General features: G+C 38.9%; 1 protein-coding gene and 1 pseudogene across 10 annotated transcripts in view; one reads left to right on the top strand and one right to left on the bottom strand.

Moving 5' to 3' along the window:
- Positions 1-17,006, bottom strand: part of PCNX1 (pecanex 1) — a 202,490-nt gene that overhangs the window by 15,726 nt on the left and 169,758 nt on the right. For all 10 annotated transcript variants that reach the window (XM_016926278.4, XM_016926280.4, XM_016926282.4 and 7 more), the window contains 2 exons: positions 5,960-6,060; positions 5,049-5,199 (listed from right to left, as the gene is read on the bottom strand). In XM_016926278.4, coding sequence (XP_016781767.1) covers positions 5,049-5,199; positions 5,960-6,060 — 252 coding nt within the window. The remainder of the gene's footprint in view (positions 1-5,048; positions 5,200-5,959; positions 6,061-17,006) is intronic.
- Positions 7,486-8,910, top strand: LOC112205374 (securin-like; annotated as a pseudogene).

Raw genomic sequence — 17,006 nt, 5'->3', positions numbered from 1 at the left:
AGATGCATCTTGACAAATGTGCATACCCAGGTAACCACTACTGCAATCTAGATATAGAGCATTTCCATCACCTCAAAAAGTTCCTTCCTGCCTCTGGCATTTACTCTCTAAACTTCAAGTAACCACTGATCTACTGTTTGTTATCAGTTTCTTTTTATTGCTGAGTAATATTCTGTTGTGTGGATATACCATAATTTGTACGCCTGTCTGCTAACGGACATCTGAGTAGTTTCCAGTTGGAGGTTATTATCAATAAAAACACTGTAAACATTTGTGTTTAAGTCTTTGTGTAGACATATAGAGTTGACCCTGGAACAATGCAGGGGTTGGGGTGCCTATCCCTATGCACTCTAAAATCCATGAATAACCTTTGACTCCCCCAAAAATGTTAACTACAAATACCTTACTGTTGACTAGAAGCCTTACTAATAACATAGTCAATTAACACATATTTTGTATTTTATATATATTATATACTGTATTCTTAAAATAATGTAAGCTAGAGAAAAGAAAATGTTATTAAGAAAATCATAAGGAAGAGAAAATATATTTACTGTTCATTAAGTAGAAGTGGATCATCATAAAGGTCTTCATCTTTGTCATCTCACATTTGGAACAGACTGAGGAGGAGGAAGAGGAGGGGTTGGTCTTGCAGTCTCAGAGGTGGAGGAGGTGGAAGGAGAGGGAAGAGAAGCAGGCACACTTGGTTTAACTTTACCAAAAAACATTGTACTTTTCTGACATTTTTCCTTTTTCATTTCTTTAAGAATGTTTCCATATAGTACCAATTCTTATTCTACCTTATGCTTTAGTTTTAGTGCCCATATCACAGAAGGGTCCATACTGTAAAAGAAGTCAAAATCAGTCTTGAATAATCCGAATCACTCTGCCAGACTGTGTAAAGTCAACTTGTTTTCTGGCACTGCTTCCTTGTCTTCCTCATCATCTGGCGCTGGTTTGGAAGCACTCATCTCCATCAAGTTATCTTCTGTTAATACTTCTAGTGTGGTGCTTAATACCTCTTGAATTTGTCCAAGAGCCACACCTTGTAATCCTTCATCCCCCCCCCTTTTTTTTTTTTGCCATATCCACAATCTCATGATTTCCTTGATTAGCTCTGTCATAAATCCTGTGAAGTCATGTGCAACATCTGGAGTTTTCTCCAGCAGAAATTTATTATTTTGTATTTGATGGCTTTCACGGCTTTTTCTGTAACAACAAGGGCATCTTCAATGGTGTAATCTTTCTAGACTTTCATGATGTTCTATCAGGGTTCTCTTCCATAGCACTGACAATCCTTTCCATTGAGTACCATGTGTAATGAGTCTTAAAGGTCTTTATCGTACCCTGATCTGGAGGCTGAATTAGAGATGTTATCTGGAGGCAAGCAGACCACCTCCACGCCTTCAGTGTTGAACTCATGAAGTTCTGGGTGGCCACAGGCATTGTCCAATATCAAAAGAACTTTAAAAGAAGGTCCTTTACTGGCAAGGTACTTCCTGACTTCAGGGACAAAGCATTGGTGGAACCAAACCAGGAAGAGTTCTCTTTGTCTAGGCCTTGTTGTACAATCAAAATAGCAGTTGATGTTTATCTTTTCCCCTCAAGGCTTAGGGGTCAGCGGCTTTATAGGTAAAGACAGTCCCGATCATAAACCCCTCTCTGCATTTGCACAAAACAGTAAACTTAGCTTACCCATCCCTGCCTTAAATTTTGGTGCTTGGTGCTCTTCCTTACTAAAAAAATGTCCTTTGTGGCTTCCCCACCCCCAACCCCCGCTGCAGAATAGAGCACTTTCACCTGCATTAAAGATCTGTTCAGGCAGATATCCTTTTTCCTCAATGATTTTCTTAATGGCATCTGGGAACTTGTCTGCTGCCTTTTGGTTGGCAGAAGCTGCTTCTCCTGTTATCTTGACATTTTTAAAGCCAAAGCTCTTTCTAAAATTATCAAGCCATCCTTTGCTGGCATTAAATTCTCCAGCTTTAAGTCCTTCACCTTCCTTATGCTTTAAGCTGCCATATAATGATGTCGCTTTTTCTTGAATAACATTAGTGTTCATAGGTATGCCTTTCTTACAGCAATCCTGCATCCAACATAAAAGCTATTATTTTCAACATGAGATGAAAAGGTATTTTGTAAAATGCGCAAGGTTTTCCACCTGCTGGTGTAGTAACAGTGGAAGTTTCACGAATTTTCTTTTTTTCCACACTTGTCCTTAAGATGGATTCACTTATCTCGGAATGGTGGGCAACCACAGTTGCAGACCTCAATCTACGGCACATATCAAGCAACTCAACCTTTCCTTTTAATGTCATGACTTTTCTCTGTTTCGTGGGGCCCTTTCAGCATCACTAGTGGCACTTTGTATGGGTCCCATGGTGTTATTTAAGGTTTATGGTACTGCACTAAACACAATAAGAAATACACAAGAACTGCAAGAGATCACTTTTTATTGAAATACACAATTTACTGGAAAGGCGAACTGCTCACACAGAGATGATCAGTGCCACACGGCGTTTTAAGCATACTCCCAACATTTGAGCTCACTGCAATAGCAACAGAAAGTGACTACGAAATTACTGTAGTATATAATATTAATATGTACCACAGTTGACTTTATGTAGTTATGATTTAATACTGCATCTTTGTTTACATTTCTTTCAACTGCAGATGTTGCCATGTATAGTCTGTGTTTTTGTAAGTTTTGATAAATTTTAACTTTTTATAATAGATTTCTGTGTGTTTTATGGTAGCAAATAATAAACTAGTATCTGTGTATATTTTATGCATTCATGACATACCTAAGTTTGTCTTATTTTATTGGTATTTCTAGGCTTTGTAGTTCACCTTTTTCAAATTGTTGCAAATTTCCAAAAAAGTTTCCAATATATTTACTGAAAAAATCTGTGTATAAATGTAGCTATGCAGTTCAAACCTGTGTTGTTCAAGAATCAATTGTACTTTAATTCTGTTGTGTAAACATCTAGAAGTAGAATTGTTGGGTTGTAAGGTAGATGCATATATCCTTTCTTTTAGTATATAAACCTATTGTTCACTTTTATGGATTTTCATGAGCACATGAACTTTGGCAATGATGAGTACTGATTTACACATCTAGATTTTCCTGCCTGAGAGATCCTCATAGACAACCTAATGTCTTGCTCAAAGTGACGATCAATATATGGCTGTTGTTTGTGACTTTACAGGTCAATCTCCACCCTCCTAGAAGGTATATCAGAATTAAGGAACTTCTCCAGGTTGCATTACATTCTCCACTTCCTCTCCTCCCCTCAGCCCTCCATGGCTTCTTGGTTCCAATTCTACATTCTCACCTCCCTGTTTATAAATGTTGTCAGTCCAGGCTAATGATGGGAGTGTGCTATATCCAAGTGTGTTGGGCCAGAATATAAAGTAAAGAATCACTGATATCGGCAATAATGCCACAGCCAAAGGAATATTTAAGGAAAGAGACCTGGCAGCAACAGGCAAGAAAGTCCTGTAAGGAGAGACTAGGGGCAGGCACCCAAGGCATCAGAGGCTTTAATTCTGTGCTCAGTTTCGTCTCGGACAAGCTGAGATAAAATATCTGTGATAACATTTAGAATTAATTGAAGAAGTTTGTCAGAAGCTTTTAGAAAATTATGCTATATGAAAGAGAGTATTTCTTATAAAGCAGATACATAGTTGGTACCTTTCCAGAAATGTCTAAGTTTTAAAAACATTTTAATCTGAAGAATTACCTTTTTTTGAAATGCACTGAATTTTGTCTCAAAACTCTAAAACTAGTCTGAAGATGGACAATTCTATTTGATCCCAAATTAATACCTCCCCAGGGCATCATCCTCAAATAGTATTCCATTTTTCACAGAGATTTTCAAATAATGTGTCCTTTATTAGTCATGTTCCTAAAGAATGTGAGGTTTTTAACTTAATTCCCACACTTTAGATTATACTATAATGACTTGAAGAGTAAGTCACCTTTTATTTGGGGGCAAAAGATTCAATTAGATTTGAGCACTGCAGATACACTTTAATGAGTCTTATCACAGGGTCTCTATCATCAGATCTGATAACTACTGTCCAGTGGAATGGAGGAACAAGTGCCAGTACTTAATTTCACAATATATTCTTGCAATCATCTAGGGCTTTAGAAATGCATTGTGGGGCCTCACTTTAATGTTATTACCCTACTAAGATATTTAGCTAAGACTAAGTCTGTCCTAACCACTTATTATTCTATGTAACACATGGAATGAAATTCATCATTCAGTAACAGCAGCACTTGTAACATTCCTGAAGTGTTACCACACTATATTTAGAGTTGGCTAATATTCATACAGGGAATAGGCAGGAATTGCAATAATATGAAGTCAAAATAAGTATTATGGGGGCCAAGGACCTTTACTTACAGCTTGTAAATAATTTTTCTTTTTCTTCACATTTCATGCCTGTATCAGTCACTCTCTAATGTTAATATTCAAATTTACTATTAGAAACATAGGTTCAGGTTTTAAAGATTTAATATATCTTGTCATGAAGTCACATTTTTCTTTTATTCAGATCAGAATATTTCTCAAAAGGTTCCTAAGAAACATAACTTGGAAGCTCATATGGTGTGGTTGTGTCCTCACCCAAATCTCATCTTGAATTATAGTTCCCATAATCCCCACGTGTCCTGGAAGGGAACCGGTGGGAGGTAATTGAATCATGGGAGCAGTTACCCCCATGCTGCTGTTCTCATGATAGCGAGTGAGTTCTCATGAGATCTGATGGCTTTATAAGGGGTTCTCCCCCTTTTGCTTGGCACTTCTCCTTGTTGCCACCATATGAAGAAGGATGTGTTTGCCTCCCCTTCAGCCATGACTGTAAGTTTCCTGAGGCCTCCCCACCCCTGTGGAACTGTGAGTCAATTAAACCTCTTTCCTTTATAAATTACCCAGTCTCGGGTATTCCTTACAGCAGCGTGAGAATGGACTAATACTGAAATCATGTGAAGAAGGATCAGTAAACACCAGTAATGAATTAGAAAAATCTCATCTTCTTACCTGATGAAGTTTAATGGACATACGGATCCCAGGGACTACTACTTTTCTTAGCAATTCCATGTCAGCAAAGATCCATTCATCTCGAATTGAAGAAATACGGAAATCTCCTTTAAATAGGGCATGCAATCCATAGAGGAATGACTCTAAATTACTGTTAAGATTGGAGATAAAAGTTCACATGTTTTGACAAAGGTCTTCCATGACACTGATTCTTACATCTGCGTGTGCATCAGAATCACCTGGGAGTGTTTTGAAAATACAGATTCCAGGAACTAATGTCAGAACCCTGAACCAGAATCACAAGAGACAGGGCCTGTCCGACCTGGGACCCTTATTTATAAACCACTGTAATAGTGAGTCCATGAAAATAAACAACAGGCAAAGAGCCTATAAGTGAAAATAAACTAAGAAAAGCTTAACGGAAAACATGTAGTTATCACAGAAAAAAATTCAAAATATGTGGTATTTCTTAATTCTGATTCATTTGGATGTATATGTTAGGAAATTCAGTTTAGATTTAGAGTCCCCAAATCTAATATATTACTATATTAGAAGTATAAATACCCTGGACAAAGACTGCAAGGAAATATGGAAAATGAATTTATTAGAAAAATAGATGTAAACAGGAGGAGGCCAATCAAAATTCATGGGGTGGTTGTATTTTAAAATGTCTTAAATTCATTATATTCTCATTATCAGTGGCTACCCACACGTGTGAATTTTTAAAACCAGTTCTGTTAACCAGTTAGGACAGCTCACCTATGTTCAAGAAGATGATGTATAGAAATAGAAAACCTAAAAAGACTTTACAATAAATTGCATAGAATACATGCGTCCATGAAAAATGATTTTAGATTTAGGTTATACAGCTTCCCATGCTCTCTTCCTCAGAACAGAAATGCCTTCTTTACCTGGACATATGATGGGATGCAGTCCCCAAAGCTCTCCGTCCCAGAACACAGAGTCCATAACAGAGAGTCACTAGGGATGAATCTTTGTCCACATCCACAGGCTTTAAAAAAACAAAAAACATTAGTTATCAGAAAGGTATGTAAGTATTTAACAAATCATAAATCTAAATAATATAGCGAAATGATAAAGAATTCAAAGAGTACATAATTTCTATCTCCTCAAAATAAACTTAATAAAACTGTATGAAATGAAGCATGAATGTGTATGGGGAGTTTCTTTGGAATCCTTAAATAAAATCTAAAATTTCATAATAACGGAACAAAATAAAACAAAAAAAACTGACTCTATTATAAAATATTAGGATTTTAGCTAAAGATTTTAAAGTACTTACTGAGATTACTGATATTACCCTCTCTTGAAAATACAATATTTCTATCTATTAGCTACTTACTTCTTTTTTTTTTTCTTAACTACTTATTTTTGACCATAACTTGACAAGCAGGCTATCAGTGGCAGGTGAGTTAGCCTATTAGTGACTATAAACATAGTGAAAATCAAGTTGATATTCATAAAATATTGTTTCCCCTCAACCTTTTTATTTTTTAACAATTACATGCCTTACAATTGAAAGAAGCTGCTAAGTCTCCTCTGTTTCTCCCTCTAAGAAAGCCCAAATAATAATCACTGATTACCTTATGTAATACTAAAGAAAATCTTGGTAGCATCTCAGTTACCAAAAAATAATCCAGGGCAGTGCTTCTCAAAGTATAGTCCTAAGACCAGCAGTATCAACATCACCTGGAAACTTGTTAGAAATGCAAATCTCTGGCCACTCCAGATCTCTGAAATCAAATTCTGGAGGTGGGGTCAAGCAATCACTCTCCAGGTGATTCTAATACATGCTGAAGGTGAAGAATCAATGATACAGGCTAATAATTAGCTTAATTATTCTAACTTTGCCAATGGTATTTATTTTTGGCTTTATAAACCATTAACTTATAAATACAATAGGGGAACAGTCTAAGATATTAACTTACTATTGATAGGTTAATTATCATTAATTGATAATTTAGTTAATGGAGACTGTGTTAGAGATATCCTAGTTGCTTGCCAATCAGATTGTTTCTAAAGACATATTACCTCTTACAGCACGTACTCTAGTTTCATCAAGTAGGCATTTTGAAAAAAAATTTGGGTCCAGGTTACAAAACAGTAAATAAAGAGTATGAGAGCACTAGTTTAAAGAAATACAAAAGAAAAATAAAAGAGAGTGGGTGTAGACTTGAAGTTGTATAAAGAAAAAATACTAAAGGTAGTTACAACGGGTGATAAAATGACGGGTGATCTTCATTCTTTTTTTCTTTTTCTCTACCTCCCTTCCCCTGTCAACTTTCTAGACTAAAAATGTATTGTTTCTGTGATGAGAAATTTTTTTTTTTTAATTCAGATTTACCTCAGCCAAGATGATTCAATAGAGACCATATTTACCCCCCTAGCTGAAACAGCCAAAGACTGGGCAGAATACATGACACAACAGTTTTCAGACACTGGACACCGGTCCCTGAGAGACAGGAAACAAATGAGGTAGCCCTACAACTGACTGAGCTTATTACCTAGAGAGTTTCCAGACCACAGCACAAGAAAGGAGAGCACAAATTGAGACAGAGGCCTCTGAGCCAGCTGGAGCTCACAGGGCAGAGTGCTAGAGAGAGCTACTGAGAGAGGGAGGCGAGGGAACTCGGAGATCTACGGCAACAGCACACATGCAAAGAGGACCCTAGGCTGAGAAAAGAATCATCCGAATGGAATACAAAGGAACAGCGAAAAACCTTGGGACTGGCTAGAACACTCAGGATGGCATTGTCTTGGTCATGGGGAAGAATTAGCCCCAGACTAACAAGCTGCTCTGGTCCCTCCAAAGCAAGCCCTGAAAGGATCAAACTGTCCCCAAAGAATTTAACTGTGTCACAAAACAAAGTTCAAGAATTATTTACAGGAATACAGAAATATCCAGCACCCTTCAGAGTAAAATTCATAAAGACTGGCATCTAATAAAAAATTGACAGGCATGCAAGTAGCAGGAAAATAGGACCCATAATAACAATCAATTAACCACTCAATCAAAACTGACCCACAACTGACACTGATGTTAGGCTTAACCCACAAGGATATTAAAACAACTATTTTAACTATATTCCATAAGCTCAAGAAGGCAGAGGAATGACTGAGCATGTTGAATGAGACATGGAAGATTTGTAGAAAAGACCCAAATCAAACTTCTAGAGACACAAAATGAAGCAATGTCTGAGATAAAAAATATACTGAATGGGATTACTGGTATATTAATTCAGAAGAAAAGATAAATGATCTCAAAAACTTAGCAAGAGAAACTATGCAAAATGAAATACAGAGAGAAAAAAGACTGAAAATAAATGAACAGGGCGTCAGGGAGCTGTAGGACAATCAAGCAGCCTAATACAAATATAATTGGAGTTCCTGCAAAAGGCGTAGAGGAAAACAGAAAAAACTATGTTTAATAATGGTGGAAGGAGAGTCTTGGAGTAATCCAGAATAACTACTCTGATCCTTATTGATAAGGAAAACAGAGAACCAGGCACCTGTGTGGCTCCTAAGGATGGGCTGAAGCTGGGGTCTGGGCCTTATGACTGAGAAGACTGTTAAAGCTAAAACCACCTCTATTCCTGCCTCGATGACACCTATCCAGAAGTAGAAAAATGCTGCCCTTTTAATCCTATGGACTTTGAGAATTTTGACCTGTCTGAGGAGCATCAGATTGCATACCTCCCCTCGAATGGCGTGCCTCTCATGGTTCTGGATGGGAGAGAGAACTGGAAAAGCTGTTACAGCTGGGGTACCCCCTCCACCATAGGAATCCAATTTGATGCAGTCTCCTTTGATCATTCTGTCGATCCTGAATGTTTGCTTATGACACAGATATTTATATTTCTTAGTCCTTTATAGTTTGTCTGTGTTTGTATTAATAAAGCATGTCTTTAATAGATTTTTGAAAATCATGAAAAGTTTCCAAATCTGAAAAAAATTATGTACTTACAGATTCAAGAATCTCAATGAACTTCAAGAACAAGAAACAGGTGGCTGGCAAGATGGCCGAACATGAACAGCTCCGGTCTACAGCTCCCAGCAACATCAAGGCAGAAAGCAGGTGATTTCTGCATTTCCAACTGAAGTACCCAGCTCATCGCATTGGGACTGGTTAGACAGTAGGTGCAGCCCACAGAGGGCAAGCCGAAGCAGGGTGGGGCGTTGCCTCACTTGGGAAGCGCAAGAGGTCGGGGAACTTGCTCCCCTAGCCAAGGGAAGCTGTGATGGACCGTGCCGTGAGGAACAGTGCATTCTGGCCCAGATACTATGCTTTTCCCATGGTCTTCACAACCCACAGACCAAGAGATTCCCTCGCGTGCCTACACCACCAGGGCCCTGGGTTTCAAGCACAAAACTGGGCAGCCATTTGGGCAGACACCGAGCTAACTGCCAGAGTTTTCATATCCCAGTGGCACCTGGAGCGCCAGCGAGACAGAACTGTTCACTCCCCTGGAAAGGGGGCTGAAGCCAGGGAGCCAAGTGGTCTAGCTCAGTGGATCCCACCCCTACGGAGCCCAGCAAGCTAAGATCTACTGGCTTGAAATTCTTGCTGCCAGCACAGCAGTCTGAAGTTGACCTGGGATGCTCAAGCTTGGTGGGGGAAGGGGCATCTGCCATTACTAAGGCTTCAGTAGGCGGTTTTCCCCTCACAGTGTAAGCAAAGCTGCCAGGAAGTTCGAACCAGGCAGAGCCCACCACAGCTCAGCAAAGCCACTGTAGCCAGACTGCCTCTCTAGATTCCTCCTCTCTGGGCAGGGCATCTCTGAAAGGCAGCAGCCCCAGTCAGCGGCTTATAGATAAAACTCCCATCTCCCTGGGACAGAGCACCTGGGGGAAGGGGTGGCTGTGGGCACAGCTTCAGCAGACTTAAATGTTGCTGCCTGCTGGCTCTGAAGAGAGCAGCGGATCTCCCAGCACAGCACTTGAGCTCTGCTAAGGGACAGACTGCCTCCTCAAGTGGGTCCCTGACCCCTGTGCATCCTGACTGGGAGACGCCTCCTGGGCAGGGGTCGACAGACACCTCATACAGGAGAGCTCTGACTGGCACCTGCCGGGTGCCCCTCTGGGACGAAGCTTCCAGAGAAAGGAACAGGCAGCAATCTTTGCTGTTCTGCAGCCTCCACTGGTGATACCCAGGCAAACAAGGTCTGAAGTGGACCTCCAGCAAATTCCAGCAGACCTGCAGCAGAGGGGCCTGTTAGAAGGAAAACTAACAAACAGAAAGGAATAGCATCATCATCAACCAAAAGGATGTCCACACAGAAACCCCATCCGAAGGTCACCAGCATCAAAGACCAAAGGTAGATAAATCCACGAAGATGAGGAAAAACCAGTGCAAAAAGGCCGAAAATTCCAAAAACCAGAATGCCTTTTCTCCTCCAAAGGATCACAACTCCTCGCCAGCAAGGGAACAAAACCGGATGGAGAATGAGTTTGACAAATTGACAGAAGTAGGCTTCAGAACATGGGTAATAACAAACTCCTCCAAGCTAACGGAGCATGTTCTAACCCAATGCAAGGAAGCTAAGAACCTTGAAAAAAGGTCAGAGGAATCGCTAACTAGAATAACCAGTTTAGAGAAGAACATAAATGACCTGATGGAGCTGAAAAACAGCATGAGAACTTTGTGAAGCATATAAAAGTATCAATAGCCGAATCGATCAAGCAGGAGAAAGGATATCAGAGACTGAAGATCAACTTAATGAAATAAAGCATGAAGACAAGATGAGAGAAAAAAGAATGAAAAGGAACGAACAAAGCCTCCAAGAAATATGGGACTATGTGAAAAGACCAAACCTACATTTGATTGGTGTACCTGAAAGTGATGCAGAGAATGGAATCAACTTGGAAACATTCTTCAGGATTATTACCTAGAACTTCCCCAGCCTAGCAAGACAGGCCAACATTCAGATTCAGGAAATACAGAGAACACCACAAAGGTACTCCTCGAGAAGAGCAACCCCAAGACACATAATCGTCAGATTCACCAAGGTTGAAATGAAGGAAAAAATGTTAAGGGCAGCCAGAGAGAAAGGTCGGATTACCCACAAAGGGAAGCCCATCAGACTAACAGCAGATCTCTCTGCAGAAACCGCACAAGCCAGAAGAGAGTGGGGGCCAGTATTGAACATTCTTAAAGAAAAGAATTTTCAACCCAGAATTGCATATCCAGCCAAACTAAGCTTCATAAGCTAAGGAGTAATAAAATCCTTTACAGACAAGCAAATGCTGAGAGATTTTTGTCACCACCATGCCTCCCTTACAAGAGCTCCTGAAGGAAGCACTAAATATGGAAAGGAAAAACCAGTACCACTGGTACTGTAAATTTACCAAATTGTAAAGACCACTGACACTATGAAGAAACTGCATCAACTAATGGGCAAAATAACCAGCTAACATCATAATGATAGGATCAAATTCACATATAACAATATTAACCTTAAATGTAAGCAGGCTAAATGCCCCAATTAAAAGACACACACTGGCAAATTGGATAGAGCCAAGACTCATCGGTGTGCTGTATTCAGGAGATCCATCTCATGTGTAAAGACACACACAGGCTCAAAATAAAGGGATGGAGAAATATTTACCAAGTGAATGGAAAGCAAAAAAAAAGCAGGGGTTGCAATCCTAGTCTCTGATAAAACAGACTTTAAACCAACAAAGATCAAAAAAGACAAAGAAAAGCTATGGTAAAGGGATCAATGTAGCGAGAAGAGCCAACTATCCTAAATATATATGCACCCAATACAGGAGCACCCAGATTCATGAAGCAAGTCCTTAGAGACCTACAAAGAGACTCAGACTCCCACACAATAATAGTGGGAGATTTTAACACCCCACTGTCAATATTAGATCGGCCAGATAGAAAATTAACAAGGATATTCAGGACTTGAACTCCGCTTTGGACCAAGCAGACCTAATAGATGTCTACAGAACTCTCCACCCCAAATCAACAGAATATACATTCTTCTCAGCACCACATTGCACTTATTCTAAAACTGACCACATAATTGGAAGTAAAACACTCCTCAGCAAATGCAAGAGAACAGAAATCAAAACAAACGGTCTCTCAGACCACAGTGCAATCAAATTAGAGCTCAGGATTAAGAAAATCACTCAAAACCGCACAACTACATGGAAACTGAAAAACCTGCTCCTGAATGACTATTGGGTAAATAATGAAATCAAGGCAGAAATAAATAAGTGCTTTGAAACCAATGAGAACAAAGACACAACATACCAGAATCTCTGAGACACAGCTAAAACAGTGTTTAGAGAGAAATTTATAGCACTAAATGCCCACAGAAAAAAAGTGGGAAAGATCTAAAATCAACACCCTAACATCGCAATTAAAAGAACTAGAAAAGCAAGAGCAAACAAATTCAAAAGGTAGCAGAAGACAAGAAATAACTAAGATCAGAGCAGAACTGAAGGAGATAGAGATACAAGAAAACCCTTCAAAAAATGAATCCAGGAGCTGGTTTTTTGAAAAGATCGACAGATAGACTGCTAGTTAGATTAATAAAGAAGAAAAGAGAGAAGAATCAAATAGACACAATAAAAATGATAAAGGGGATATCACCACTGATCCCACAGAAATACAAACTACCATCAGAGAATACTATAAACACATCTACGCAAATAAACTAGGTCTAGAAGAAATGGATAGATTTCTGGACACACACACCCTCCCAAGTATAAACCAAGAAGAAGTCGAATCCCTGAATAGATCAATAACAAGTTCTGAAATTGAGGCAGTAATTAATAGCCTACCAACCAAAAAAAGCCTGGGACCAGACAGACTGACAGCTGAATTCTACCAGAGGTACGAAGAAGAGCTGGTACCATTCCTTCTGAAACTATTCCAAACAATAAAAAAAGAGGGACTCCTCCCTAATCATTTTATGAGACCAGCATCATCTTGATACCAAAACCTGGCAGAGACACAACAAAAAAAGAAAATTTCAGGCCAATATACCTGATGAACATCAATGAGAAAATCCTCAATAAGATACTGGCAGACAGAATCCAGCAGCACATCAAAAAGCTTATCCACCATAATCAAGTTGGCTTCATCCCTGGGATGCAAGGCTGGTTCAACATATGCAAATCAATAAACGTAATCCATCACATAAACAGAACCAATGACAAAAACCACATGATTATCTCAATAGATGCAGAAAAGGCCTTCAATAAAATTCAACAGCCCTTCATGCTAAAAACTCTCCATAAACTAGGTACTGATGGAACCTATCTCAAAATAATAAGAGCTATTTATGACAAACCCACAGCTAATATCATACTGAATGAGCAAAAACTGGAAGCATTCCCTTTGAAAACCGGCACAAGACAAGGATGTCCTCTCCCACCACTCCTACTCAACACAGTATTGGAAGTTCTAGACAGGGCAATCAGCCAAGAGAAAGAAATAAAGGGTATTTAAATAGGAAGAGAGGAAGTCAAATTGTCTCTGTTTCCAGATGACATGACTGTATATTCAGAAAACCCCACTGTCTCAGCCCAAAATCTCCTTAAGCTGATGAGCAACTTCAGCAAAGTCTCAAGATACAAAATCAATGTGCAAAAATCACAAGCATTCCTATACAGCAATAACAGACAGAGGGCCAAATCATGAATGAACTCCCATTCACAACTGCTACAAAGAGAATAAAATACCTAGGAATACAGCTTACAAGGATGTGAACGACCTCTTCAAGGAGAACTACAAACCACTGCTAAGGAAATAAGAGAGGACACAAACAAATGGAAAAACATTCCATGCTCATGGATAGGAAGAATCAATATTGTGAAAATGGCCATACTGCCCAAAGTAATTTACAGATTCAATGCTATCCCCATCAAGCTACCACGGACTTGCTTCTAAGAATTAGAAAAAACTACTTTAAATTTCCTATAGAATCAAAAAAGAGCCCGCATAGCCAAGACAATCCTAAGCAAAAAGAATAAAGCTGGAGGCATCACATTACCTAACTTCAAACTCTACTACAAGGCTACAGTAATCAAAACAGCATGGTACTTGTACCAAAACAGATATATAGATCAATGGAACAGAACAGAGGCCTCAGAAATAATGCCACTCATCTACAACCATCTGATCTTTGACAAACCTGACAAAAACAAGACAATGGGGAAAGGATTCCCTATTTAATAAATGGTGTTGGGAAAACTGGCTAGCCATATGCAGAAACTGAAACTGGACCCCTTCCTTACACCTTATACAAAAATTAACTCAAGACAGATTAAAGACTTAAATGTAAGACCTAAAACCATAAAAACCCTAGAAGAAAACCTAGGCAATACCATTCAGGACATAGGCATAGGCAAAGACTTCATGACTAAAACACCAAAAGCAATGGCAACAAAAGCCAAAATTGACAAATGGGATCTAATTAAACTAAAGAGCTTCTGTATAGCAAAAGAAACTATTATCAGAGTGAACAGGCAACCTACAGAATGGGAGAAAATTTCTGCCATCTACCCATCTGACAAAGGGCTAATATCCAGAATCTACAAGTAATTTAAATTTACAAGGAAAAAAAACCCCATCCAAAAGTGGGTGAAGGATATGAACAGACACTTCTCAAAAGAAGACATTTATGTGGCTAACAAACATATGAAAAAAAGTTCATCATCAATGGTCATTAGAGAAATGCAAATCAAAACCACAATGAGATACCATCTCACTCCCGTTAGAATGGCGATCATTAAAAAGTCAAGAAACAAAAAAAAGTTACAAAGTCAGGCGATCATTAAAAAGTCAGGTGCTGGAGAGGATGTGAAGAAATAGGAATGCTTTTACACTGTTGGTAGGAGTGTAAATTAGTTCAACCATTGTGGAAGATAGAGTGGCGATTCCCCAAGGATCTAGAACCAGAAATGCCATTTGACCCAGCAATCCCATTTTGGGTATACACACAAAGGATTATAAATCATTCTACTATAAAGACACATGCACATGTATATTTATTGCAGCACTGTTCACAATAGCAAAGACTTGGAACCAATCCAAATGCCCATCAGTGATAGACTAGATAAAATGTGACACATATACAACATGGAATACTATGCAGCCATAAAAAAGGATGAGTTCATGTCCTTTGCAGGGACATGGATGAAGCTGGAAACCATCATTCTTAGCAAACTAACACAGGGACAGAAAACCAAACACTGCATGTTCTCACTCATAAGTGGGAGTTGAACAATGAGAACACATGGACACAGGGAGGGGAACATCACACACCGGGGCCTGTCGGGGTGTGAGGGGCTATGGGAGGGATAGCTTAGGAGAAATACCTCATGTAGATGACAGGTTGATGGGTACAGCAAGCCACCATGGCATGTGTATACCCATGCCACAAACCTGCAAGTTCTGCACATGTATCCCAGAACTTAAAGTATAATAATAATAAAAAAAGAAACATGAGAAAACTACACTAAGGCACATCATATTTAAATTGCTTAAAACCAGTAATAAAGAGAAAATCTTAAAAGCAGCCAGTGAAAAAAGATATTATATTGTACCTACCATTTTTTTCAGAGGAACAAAGAAAAGAATGACAGCAGACTTCTCATCAGAAACAATGCAAGCCAGAAGACAGTATAGCAACATCTTTAATTTGCTGAAAGAAAAAAATTAGTTCAAGCCTGGTAGCACTATTTTGTTACTGTTGGAGAAGGCGTGTGCCCTAGTCCCTAAATTGCATTAGAAATTCTCACCAAGAATTCTTGCTAATACTAACAACAAAGTGAAAGAAATACTTATCATTTGAAAAGTAGGAGAAAGAAACTGAGATGAATCTTTTCATTTTCCCATTGAAGGTAATTTTAATGCAGTTAGTTCAGGATCAATCTTACACTATCTTGAAAGGAAACTATGGAAGAAGGGTCTGAGGCAGCTTTTAAACATTCAGATGAGGGCACTACAGTTTGGAGTCAGCAAGTCTGGCCTGATTAATGTCCCCAGGAAAAGGTTATTCTGGGAATGTTGATTCAGGGAATAGCATGCAAGATCTTAAGGAGATGAAGATAATCTTGTTCAACTTAAAAGAGAAACTAGAGCAGATGGGAAGACTATATAGCTGGAAAAATACAACTGATAATTTTTTTCTAAACAGATTGTAAGAGTAGAAAACAAAACAGACCAGGATTAGTGAAATAAGCTACCTGATGAGACTGGGGATACCCAAGTTTAGAGGTAAACCTTTTGAATATATGATTTATTACCAATCAGGAGGACTTCCTTGAGCCATGTTCATGACTTCAGCAATAATCTCTAAGAGAAAGGTCCTTAAGGTAGGATGGAACCCTGTTCCTGAGTGGGTAGACTGTGAACTCCTAGCCCAAAACATCATGATTAACTCATAACAAAATAGCCAATATCATCTAAGCCAAAGAAGAGATATAGAATAACATGACTGTTCCCATTACTCTCCCCAACAAAAGTCAGTTCAAGGATTTGAGAACAGTACGCAAAGTATTTTAAGTGTATTTTATTTATGAAAAAATAAAACTATTAATTATATGTTTGGAAGAAAGAAGTTTAGCTTTGAGGTCCTCTACTTCTAGCCACTGTCTGCTGGTCTTCTGAACCTTTTGTGAGGTTATTTTATCCAACTCACTATCCCTTCTTTTAAGATATACTACTCTGCTCAGTATATACTGCACATCTACTATAAAAGCTCAAAGGCCACTGCTCAGAAAGGAAGTACAAGATGCTCCTGTTCTTATTGATGGAGTAAAAAGAGGCTGATATGATGGCTGTCTTACTCTAAGTGGTGGCAAAGGAAGGACTAAACCAAGTGCTAAATGTGAAGATGGTCGGTATGCACCTCCTAGACCATGACGAAGGCACCAGTTGTCAAGGTAGCTCACACTGCTCCATGATAGCAGGTACATCTG

This window comes from Pan troglodytes, chromosome 15 (genome assembly GCF_028858775.2).
Source record: "Pan troglodytes isolate AG18354 chromosome 15, NHGRI_mPanTro3-v2.0_pri, whole genome shotgun sequence".
Lineage (NCBI taxonomy): Eukaryota > Metazoa > Chordata > Mammalia > Primates > Hominidae > Pan > Pan troglodytes.
The sequence above is the reverse complement of the archived record's forward strand: the minus strand, read 5'-3'. Positions and strand labels throughout refer to the sequence as shown.